General features: G+C 37.9%; 1 protein-coding gene across 7 annotated transcripts in view; it reads left to right on the top strand.

Annotated features, from left to right (window-relative positions):
- DMD (dystrophin) overlaps positions 1-12,204 on the top strand; it is a 3,762,639-nt gene that overhangs the window by 2,616,242 nt on the left and 1,134,193 nt on the right. For all 7 annotated transcript variants that reach the window (XM_077296691.1, XM_077296689.1, XM_077296692.1 and 4 more), the window contains one exon: positions 9,739-9,950. In XM_077296691.1, the coding sequence (XP_077152806.1) occupies positions 9,739-9,950 (212 nt within the window). The remainder of the gene's footprint in view (positions 1-9,738; positions 9,951-12,204) is intronic.

Raw genomic sequence — 12,204 nt, 5'->3', positions numbered from 1 at the left:
TCTCCGATATTGCAAACAGAGGCAGCTTTGTCTCTGCAGCATCTGGGGAGCACAGTAAGGCCGGGGTCACACTGGCGAGTACAATGCGAGAAACTCGCATGAGTCTCTCGCATCAATACCTGGCACTGCTGCTAGCACTCAAGACTGGAGTGTGCGGCTGCATGTATTTCTATGCAGCTGAACGCTCCAGTCCGAACCGCCGCCGGCAGTGCCGTGTATTGATGCGAGAGACTCATGTGAGTTTTTTGCATTACACTCGCAAGTGTAACCCCGGCCTAACACTAAAGCTGTTAAACCAGTTAACTTCAGAGCGATTACAAGCTCTATAGAAAAGAACTTGTAAATACTGCACTCCATGCCTAGGACACTGACCATCTCTGATTGCTGATCAGGTTTAACAACTGCCCAGAAATTCCAGGAAAGTCAGTAAAAATTGGAGATCTTTTTTGTCCAAAAAAATTAAGGCATTTTTTTATTTATATATAAATACTGATTATTTTGTTTAAAATTATTATTGTTTTACAGTTCACAGTGCCTTTGGCTGATGTCTTAAAATCAGTTTTATGGACAGTAGACATGCATCACTTAAAATCGTAATGATCTATTCTGGTTTTGCAGTGTGTCCGTGAAAAATATTGTCTGTCTATGATTGTTTGATAAGCTGTCCAGAAAAAATAAAAATTCAAGTAGTCAACCATGTTGCTGATAAACTACAGCCATGGTTGGCAGCTTAGACAGTAAGCAAAATAAAAAATCCAATCAACTAGGAGAATGGAGAGGATTTTTTATAAATTAGCAAATTACAAATATGCTTACTTTGAGAAACATTGCTATTCTATCTATTTAACAACACGAGAATAACTCTTTAATGTTGCACCTTATAGGTTATCACTGGTATACAGTGATTTTGGTGCCAATGATATCTGAACAGTTTTATATTAAGTTCATGGTGCTGATTAACAATATGACTTCAGTTTAGCCAGATTGTTTTTAGTTTCTGAGATATTTAACAGTTAATTAATTAATTACAGTAAAATTCTGGCTTCAAAAAATTGCTTTTATAGCTTTGTAAGCCTATAAATTGAAATACAAATTAATTATATGAGATATTTCATTACCTAAAACACTGTGAAAGAGTCTAAAGACTGATGAAAAGACCTAAAACTTTTGCATTTGTTATCACACACAAGTCGCATTGTGGGAATGCATTATTCTCATGGATGAAATTTCTTAAAAACTAGAACCAATTCAGCAAAAGTAATGGGATTTTTTTAATTCTGCACCCTCAAAATACCCTAAATCAATTGAACAAATTTGGAAACCGATTTGTTTTAATTATTGTAGACCTGTGTTATTTAAAAATTATTGTAGAATTTTAGCCATCAGATTCTAATAACACATTGAAGAAAAATGGGTCACAAAATGCGCTCTAGCAAAATCTATAGAAGGTACATTTCATTTTAGATTATTATATAGCAATTTTTAATATTTCGGTTAAGTAAGCCAATATTTATGTGTATGAGGTTTTTACCAGGCAGAGTAAGAAAATAAAATCAATAAATTAATTATGCTTTTTAGATATATTCTAATGTGACTTATAATGAAATTGTACAACTATTACGTCATATGTAATTCTTTCTGTAACCAGACAGGTCAGTTGGCAAAGTCATGAGCCGCCCTGAGGCTTCCCTTCCCGCAGAGGATTTCATGAGCAGTAGAGGGTGGTATGATCACTTACATAATGCATTCAATTAGAAGAATATGTTTGCACATTAACAGTGTAATGCATTTACATTTTTTTCCTTGAGGGCATTCTTCATTGCGGAGCAACTTGACACCAATTTTCAAAGCAATGTGTTTTCTTTCGGCAGCAGTGGATTGGTAATAATGACATGAGCTATTGTTCAGTAAAATATGTGTTGTGTTGAGATGTCCCCTTGATGTTTATCAAGTTCAACATTTATTTAAATAGCCTTTCTAATAGCTAGTTAGTGCAATAAATCCTGCCTCCATGTGATTGCTGCGAGGAGTGTTTAACACAGTGGAAAGACGGAGGAAGATCAAAATGATTGTCAAGCTTTTTCATAAATGATTGCTAGAAAACACTTTATGTGATGTCATGTAATTACACAGGAAAATATGTCCTGATTTATTGGAATAAGACTATGTTCACACAGTTTTTAATGAGGATTTTGGAGCAGATGCTACTCAAAAATCTACTTAAAAATGAGTAAAATACTTTTGAATAAGCTTCCCATTAATACATTTGTTCCAATATTTTCTTTTAGAAAGATTTTAATACTTATGGCACTTCTACCTATACAAATGGTTCAATTTTGGCCACTGAGTCAATAAATGCTTAAAAAAAGAAGCCTCATGCACACAAAAAAATCATCACAAAGAAGCGGAAGAAAAGTTTCTTAAAACCTGGGTTTTTTAACTTATTTTTTACATTGATTTTTCAGTCTGAAAATTCCTTGTCAAATAATTATTTGACATAACCAATATTATTCATTGCTGGAACTATCTGTGGATTTCCTAATAGTTCTCCGTATTACACTAGTTCAGATTTTGGGGATATTACCCTTTTCATATTTAAAGGAAGTTAAATGAAAACCTCTTCAGCTTCTGAGGATGAGATGAGAACAGGTTGTTCAAGCATTGATTTAGTTATAGTAATGGAGTATAAAGGAGCCCACGTATTTTAAGAAGATGGTGCTTTAAAGCAAAAAAATGCAAAGAACAAACATTTTAAGACTAACATCCCCTGTAATCCGAACCTCACACCTCCGTCTCCAAGACTTCTCTCGTGCTGCGCCAGCTCTCTGGAATGCACTTCCCCAGATGATCAGACTGATACCTAGCCCCGACCTATTCAAGCGCGTTTTGAAAACCCATCTCTTCAAACAAGCCTACCACATCAACTACTCAGTAAACTAACTTTGTCCTATTCCCTCCCTCCAAATATTACTCTGAATCTGCACCCTACTATTCATCTGTCTCCACACCCTCCATACACATGATAACTGCACTTGTTACTTGACTATTGCACTTAAACACACGGCTGGTGACCGGATCATGCAGCTTTATATGAAAATCCCTATTTATTATAATCACCAGACCTGAAATAACAAGCACTTTTCACCTATTGTATCCCCCCATTTCCTTGTAGATTGTAAGCTTGCGAGCAGGGACCTCACCCCTAATGTCACTGTTTATATTGTCTTTTATTGTGTGTACATGTCCCCGCTTAATTGTAAAGTGCTGCGGAATATGTTGGTGCTATATAAATAAAAATGATTATTATTATTATTATATTATGCCTCATGTATATAGTAATGGGCCACCATTCCCACTTACTTCTTAAAGGGAATCTGTCAGGAAGTTTTTGCTACTTAATCTGAGATTAGAACAATGTAAGTGAAGAGAGTCTGATTCCAGGGATGTGTCACTTGCTCAGTACCTTGCTGGAGTTTCAATGGGGGTAACACAATTTTTTTTACTTTTAAAACTTTTTTTTCTTACTTTACTTTTTAAATCTGATAGAGGACTTGAATATGTTATAATTTCATCACTTCTTCATACTGCAATATTATTGTGAGCAGTATATAGTTCAACTGATATTCTCGTTTAGTTTTCCTTTAGCTAAAAATTTGTGGGTTTTTTCACATCAGTGGAGTCATGTGAGCCCCTGGGAATTACATGTCTTCTTGAAAGGATTCACAATTTCACTCTCGAGAATATCCCATGTGATGAAATTGTATGGATTAATGGACTAAGTTTTATACTGGAAGAGGGAGAAGGGAGGGGAGGGGAAATTACTATCATAGTTAGTGATGATGATTACACAGCCACTGTCAGAAAGTTTAAATGAAGATTATGACAATTCAGCTTTCTCATTGTATACTTAGCATAGCTTATTAGGAGAATATAAAGGGAAGGATAATAACACTCTTACCTAAGCAGGCAGAGGTGGGGTTGACACTATCTAGCAATGTAATGTGCTGAAGCATAATTGACTATTAGGAAATCACAGAGGACTTAAATGGAAAATGAAATTTGAGAATGAAGTTGTAGTCTAAAGACAAGCTGAAGTGCAGGCAAGTACACTATATATAAAAGATGTGTAGAATGTGATAGACAATCAGGTGAGGGTTCAAGGATGGAAACAAAAATTGTGAATTGCTTTAATATTTATCATATTCAAAATAAAGGTGTAAAGGTGTAAAGCATTGTGGGTATATTTACGGTAGATTAAATTGCATAGATTTTTTTTTCCATATTTGAAAAAAGTACAGTATGTTTGAAAATCTGTGTGCATAAATTGGATAATATATGGATTTAATTAGAGATCATCTATAATAGTAAAATAAGATGTAGAAATTAATAAAGAACTTTGGATGCAAAAATGTATGAATAATTCATCTATGGAATATTTATAGTTTCGTATCACTAATTGAAACATTTATTCAGTATGAAAATTTCATTTGAATATAAATAAGATGATTTCTCGTATATCTTTATGTCAAATGCTGTTACCACAAAATCATAAAATCATGATAAAACACACAAATTATTGTTCAGTCTTTTATATTCTCAATGAAAACAAGACAGTAACTTGTGCTGGGGGGTATGCACCTGTCAATCAGCATGATCGCAGCAGTGGCATCTTTCAACAGAGCAGAGTGAAAGTTAGAAGGCTAAGCAATTAGCCCCAAAGAGGAAAAAAATAAATGTCCCGGATAACACCTTTAAGTAAATGCAACCTCAGATAAACAACACATGAAAAATTTCACTGTCAGTATTTATTTACCAAAAACTAGACCAAAATGGTGATGCAGTATGTGAAAAATTAAGTACACCCCATCAATCAGTAGCATGTTGAATCAACTTTAGCAGCAAAAACGTTTCTATATGACTTCATCAGTCTTTAACAACATTCTGTTAGAATTTACATATATAATAAGTTGTATATATTTAACCTTAGATCAAGTCTAACATATGTTTCATAATCACTCTCTGTTACGGATGTTCAGTAGAGATGAACAGATACATTCCAGCGCAAATGAATTTTACTTCAATTTTACAAAAATCCGTATTCACCAAAATTATTTTTTGTAATTCACTTCTGTGTGGATTCAGCAAAATGGCAGCCACTGGCTGCCATTTTTCTGAACCATAAAGTGACATCAAACGTTTTCAAGAATGTGTCTGGTCCTTTCCACATCTTCGGATCCCTCACCGCTTGCTCTGGGATCCTTGGGCCTTGGGTGACATCAAGACACTGTGAACTTTGCGCACTTGACCTCAGGTGGACCTCAGGAATGCCTGAAGTGTCAGTTGAACCTGAGAGACCTGGGGATTCCAGTGCAAGTGCTGGGGGATTAGAACATGTAGCAAGGACTGGACAGGTGTCAGGGAGTAGCAGAGCGGTGAGCAATGAGGTGATTATAAGGATTTTTTCAGTGCTTTACATATTACATTAATTATGCTCTGAGGTCTTGAGAGAGACAAGAAAACATAATAACACACATTAAATTCACTTAGAATTTTCTCCAAATCAAAATGCAAGCAGATTGTCATGCTGCTGCAATGCAGGTAGGTGCAGGCTTCACTAGATGGCAGTAGAGAGGAAGCAGCTCTGCACCTAAACAAAGCTAACCTGCAGTGAAACAGTGAGGCTACAACAGGTAGCAGCAGAATAGTCAAATCAAACAGGGTCAAATCCTAGACTGTAGCGCAGTATCAAAGGAATAAGTAAACTCGTGGTCAGAGACAAGTCAGGGGGTCAGTAACGGTTACGAGCGGATAAGCCAAAAGACAAAGAACAGAAACAGGTCAGGATACATGCCAAGTCAAACCAGGGAGTCTGCACACTAAAACACTGAGTCAAAACAGGAACAGGGGAAAACAGAGACACAGGTTCATACAGCAAACACAGCAGTACAAATCAGAGCAATCAGAGTCAGCTACAGCAGCACTTGGCAGAAACTATAACTATATATACACTGTGTATAAAATTATTAGGTAATTTGTTTTTTGATTATTAATTTTGCTTTTGAACAACTACAGTGTTGTCAGTCACTCCAAATATTAATAAACCTGAGAGCTGAGTATTTAAGAAAGCAAAAGTAAGGTTGTGAGTTATGTAGGAGCATATCTATGTGCACTGTGAAAAAGTCACTGGTGAAGTGATAGAGGGGTAATATGTGTCACTGTGCATGATGGCTTCAGTGATCTACAACGAGAGTAAATTCCTCCAGCATGCTATGTGTTGAGAGGTTGAAATGAGAGTTATGTTCTGGGCTGGTTTTAGTGGACCTCCATAGAGCTGGTGGGAGGGGGTCCACCATAGCTCCACATGCAGAGTCCTGAAAGGACCTGTGTGATGTCAAGATGATGTGATCAGTCACATGATGGAGGAGTCACAAGTTCTGGGCTTAAATGGCTGAAGGCCAGAACTTTCAGTGTTTAGGGTTTGCCTGGAGAGGGCTGCCACAATTTTGTTTTGTTTTCCTGTTTTGCCCAGAGGGCTGTATTTGCTTTACTACACCTTGGTTTATGCTGCCTACAATAAACCAAAGGAAGTTCTTAAAGCCACAGTGTACCCATGTCTACCTCCGTGTGCAGCCGAGTGAGCCGATCTACCACAGCACATATTAACCAACTATTAGTGTATAAAATGACTATGCAACTAAATGAAAAGCATAACATTTCCTATCTCTATTATTTATTTTCATCTGTCAAAGTAAGTAAAATAAGAAAACCACTGAAAAAGTAAAAAAATAAATTTGTGATATTTATACAAAAATATCAATGACCACTAAAGCCACCATTCTTTTTAATAACAGTCAAAAACCTTCCATCCATGAAATCTGTCAGGTTCTTAACCTGTTGATCTTTTTGGGCAGCACCAACCACATCCTCTCTGACACTGTTCAGAAAGGTGTACTATTTTCCTTCATTGCTGGTCTCCAGTTTAAGAAGGGCTCACAAGTTCTGAAAAAAGTGTTTAAGTCAGCTGAGGAAAGAGGCATGTCATTATTATTTTATACTTAAGTCCTTTACTGGCTAGCCAAGCAGTGAAGTACTTCGATGCAAGTGATAAGGCTTTGTCCTGCATAATAATCAAGGTTTTCTTGAAAAATGCAGATTTTTTGCTGTACTACTGATTATACAATCTTATAAAAACTTGCAATAGGTTAAGGAGTTGATACTGAGTCCATATTCTATCTGAAAAGGTCCAACTAGTTAATCTTTAATAATACCAACCCTTAGCAGTACCCCTCCTCCAACTTTCTGGTGTCTGAGTCAAAGTGGAAGTTTGTGCACATTATTAATCCAGCCATGGGCTCCTCAATCTTGTCCCAAAAGAGTCACTCTCATCTTATCAGTCCATATAACTTTCTAAAAACCTGTGTTCAGATTTTTTTGTCCAGTCTTGACATTTCTACTTCTGTGTCTTGTTAAGTGGTGGTCTAGTTTCAGCCTTGCTTACCTCGCCATGTCTCTAAACAGTGAACACCTTGTACTTCTGGGCATTGCAGGGAAGTTACAGTTGTGGAATATGACAGCACTAGATAATAATGGTGTGAAAATCTGAGGTTGTAGGTTGTAATAATAACCTATGCATGCTAGCAATGCAATTATTATTGGTATCCTTATGTCAATTGTCTTACATCAACTCTGAGTAGGTGGCACAATGCAATAACCTCAGTCCACAAGATCCCACCCCAGTACTGTTAGTCCCACTGCCCTCATACCAGGCAATACCCACTGTCTCTCAACTTTTGATTGGCCCAGAAATGTTGTATCTCCCACCAGTATAGTCTGCAATCAGAGCCTATGCGCCCCCAGATGACAGATACCATGACCATAGCACATGTAGCCAGCTCCAGCCAGCAACAACCACTCCAATTCCTCATAAGATGTCCTAAACACCCCAAGCCGTCCCACCAATTGAGCCCAGCCTTCGAGAAACATCCTCCCAAAGCTAACTGTGTTGGTGGAGGTATTTTCCTTAGACTGAGCCCAATTACTTGGGACTGCATGTAATGGAATGATTGCTTCATCTTTACCATTACCAGTCTAGTGTCTGGCCTTAAGATACCTAAGATTCAGCCCACATGTCTTCCTCCATTTACTGTCACTTAATATAACCATCGATTTTTGATCCCTGATTCTGAATACTTTCCACAAGACATGTGTGCACAATAAACTGATGAGCAAGCAAATCTCTAATAAAACACAACAAGATCTATGTAACTGAAGCTCTGTGCTGGAAAAAGTCATCATCCATTAGTGCCATTGACCTTCATTGCTCCAATTATTGTTATTATTATTATTATTATTTATTGTTATAGCACCATTTATTCCATGGCACTTTACATGTACAATAATCTTTAGTCCATGGTCAATGCCTCACAAATGGGTTCTCGGTCACTTCACATTTGATTCTTTTCCAATATTTGGCAGTTAATGTGTGTCATTTTTTTTCAACATATTGACTATTTACACCAAACTTTTGATGATTCTGCGATGACTTGATATCTTTGCAATTTGAAGAGTGCTGCATCCCTCTGTAAGACTTTTAACAAGTTTTGCATTTTTAGCACCTGCTAAATCACTCTTTTGATTCATTCTGTCCTGAGGAAAACAAGCTGCCTATTAATTCTGCACACCTTGATTGTACATTATACAAATTCACATCACATGATATGCTTCCTCCATTAAGCATTCATGTTTGGCTTTGAATTGAAAAATGAGCATGAAGATAATGATATGGTCAAAATACTCTTGTCCAATAATTGTTCACACAGTGCAGAAACATATGGGAGAATGGAACAAGCAAAAAATATTTATTTAGACAATTTGATTAACTCCTAAATGCTTTCAAATGATGTCTTGCAGCAGTGTTTTGATCTAAGACGCACTATTGAAAATCAACAAAAATGTTCCAGAATGCTGTGTGTTATTCCAGCCTTAACTTTCTTCACATGGCTCCAATGCATGAGAGCAAAATTAAATGCATTATCTTTATATGCTGCATGTGTTAGGAAGCCCCACAATATAATGCTGTATTGTAAATTTACATAGTATTGCTTGTAAACATCTTGCATCGTATGAAGAACCCTGTCTTGAGTGGAAGGCAGGTGCCCATACTTGACATTTGCTCCATTCATTGCTTATGAGACTGCCAGAAATAGCAGAGCGCTGGGGCAAAGAGTCAGCAAGCGCTCTTGTACTGTTTTCAAGACAATTCTCTATAGTGCTCAATTCCCAGATTCCAGAGTTCTGTTCTCAGTTTCCTAAGGTCCTTAGCTATTGGGCCTTTTATATTGAATACATTATTTCATATTTTAGGGAATAACTTAATATTTTGGAAATATCCCTACAAATTTTTGCCCTTTAGCTGATACAAAAAAGTGTTGTTTTTTTAATAATAAAGACTAAGTGGTTGATTCCTTAAGACTGGTGTTTCATATTCCAATCTTAATGAAGGGCTCACTGGAGTATAATGTACCGAATTCATTGACAGTCACATGCCACTTTATGAATTCGGTGCATCTTCTTCATTGTGCCTAGCCAGAAATGCTATTCCAGGCAAAGAGTCGAGCATTATTTCTAACATAAAACACCAGCACTTTTGCAGAATTTCATTGTGTTATAAGTTAAATTTATTCACCTGAAAGAATAAATTACCGCATCATATTATATATTGTAATTTCTATTTAACAGTTGAAAAAATACAAAATCAATGGGAGGATGTACAATGCCACCTTCAGAATAGAAGGCAACAGCTGCAGGAAATGCTGAAGGATTCTACTCAATGGCATGAAGCTCGACATGAGGCAGAACAGATACTGGAGAAGGCAAAAGGACGTATTGAATCTTGGAAGGATATATCCTATACAGTTGAATCACTGAAGAAACAAAATTCAGATCTAAAGGTCTGTACTGGAAATTCTCCTATGTAATAGCAGTTATCTGTGTATAGTCTTTCCATATATCTATTGATACATTCGTGGAGTTTTAAATACAAAATGATTAGAAACATTTGTGAAAAATGAAATAGAGTTTGTCTTTTTAACAAACTTTATGAGTCAATACTACTAGTATATATAATAAACAATTTTGTATATCTTAGGGTCTTAGGCCATATTCACATGTTCAGTATTTGGTCAGTATTTTACATGATTATTTGTAAGCCAAAACCAGGAGTCGGTGAAAATGTGCACAAGTGGTGACGAGTTTCTGTTGCACTTTTCATCTGGTTGTTCCACTCCTGGCTTACAAATATTGATATAAAATACTGACTAAATACTGAACATGTGAACATGACCTTAAGAGTCTTTGGAAATGAGAAGAGGAGGAAGAGGCTCAGACAAACATAATGTGCTGAATCTTCTAGCAGGTAATTTTATTTAACTTAAGTGCTTGATTCACAGCTACACCACTCAATTCTGCAGTATAAGGGTATGTGCACACGTTGCGGATTCCATTGCGGATTTTTCCGCTTGGATTCTGAAAAATCTGCAGGTAAAACGCCCTGCGTTTTACCTGCGGATTACCTGCAGATTTACCGCAGATTTTGTGCGGATTGCACCTGCGGATTTCAATTATGGAACAGGTGTAGAACGCTGCGGAATCTGCACAAAGAATTGACATGCTGCAGAAAATAAACCGCAGCATTTCAACGCAGAATTTTCTGCAGCATGTGCACTGCGGATTTAGTTTTCCATAGGTTTACATGGTACTGTACAACGCATGGAAAACTGCTGCGAATCCGCAGCCAAATCCGCAACGTGTACACATACCCTAATACTCTCCATGCTGCCGTATGAAAACCAACTTTTTGCTTCTGCATATGACATATGCTGCATACAGAAAGAAGAGCAAGAGTTCCTCCATTTCTGTGTACTGTGTATGGAAGCAGAGGCATAGCTAGGGTTTTGGTTCAGGGGGGGTGAAGCTTTTGAGTGGTCCCCTAACCAGGTAACCTTGATTACAACTCGGTGACGCGCCCTAATACTGGAGGAGAACCTCAGCCGATGACCGCGCTGTTACTGAAGATAATCTCTAAATAAAGACCAATATGGATATTACCACCATATGGTCAGTGGTAGATACCAGCCCTACAGAACATATAACAGGTCACAGCACTGTTAAAGATATTGTGTTTTACCGCTGACGTCCTTTCTGATGGAATCGTCATTTTCCCATCTTTCCCATCTGGCCCAGACCGACATGACATCTTCTTCCAGCTACAACTCATCTGCAGAGAATACAGCAAAGACACATTTCACTTCTCATATTCCAGCCATCACCATCTATCCCCAACCTGCACAAACCCCTCATCCTGCGGATACCCCAAATACTGAGCTGCTGCTGCCGTATGTGTCCCTATTACTGCCCCTGATGCCCCAATGCTGAGCCGCTGCTGCGTATGTGCTCCTATTACAGCCCCTGATACCCCAATACTGAACCGCTGCTGCCATATGTGTCCCTATTACTGTACCTGATACCGCAATACTGAGCCGCTGCTGCCATATGTGACCCTATTACTGCACCTGATACCCTGATACTGAGCCGCTGCTGCCATATGTGTCCCTATTACTGCACCTGATACCGCAATACTGAGCCTCTGCTACCATATGTGTCCCTATTACTGCACCTGATCCCCCAATACTGAGCCGCTGCTGCCGTATGTGTCCCTATTACTGCCCCTGATACCCCAATACTGAGTCTCTGCTGCTGTATGTGTCCCTATTACTACACCTGATACCCCAATACTGAGCCGCTGTTGCCATATGTGTCCTTATTACTACACCTGATACCCCAATACTGAGCCGCTGCTGCCGTATGTGTCCCTATTACTGCACCTGCTGTGTGGTTCTCTGTGCCTTCTAAATTCTAGAGCAACTCTCTACAATATAGTAATGCCAGGTGCAAGTGCCCATATTTTGCCCCTAAAAAGTAATAATGCCCTGTGTGCCCCTTTGATAGCGACAGTAACCTGAGTTCCCCTATAACAATAAGTGTCCACTTTACATTTAATAAAGTCCCGAGTCTCCCCCTGTACAACTCCCCTATACACAGTATGATGCTCTCTTAGGCTGGTTTCACACTTGCGTTTTGATCTGCAGCGTTTTAGCGCTAAAAAACGCATGCGTGTTTTTTCCTATACTTAACATTAAAAACGCA

This window comes from Ranitomeya variabilis, chromosome 3 (genome assembly GCF_051348905.1).
Source record: "Ranitomeya variabilis isolate aRanVar5 chromosome 3, aRanVar5.hap1, whole genome shotgun sequence".
In the NCBI taxonomy this organism is placed as follows: domain Eukaryota; kingdom Metazoa; phylum Chordata; class Amphibia; order Anura; family Dendrobatidae; genus Ranitomeya; species Ranitomeya variabilis.
This window is presented reverse-complemented; position numbering and strand designations above follow the sequence as displayed.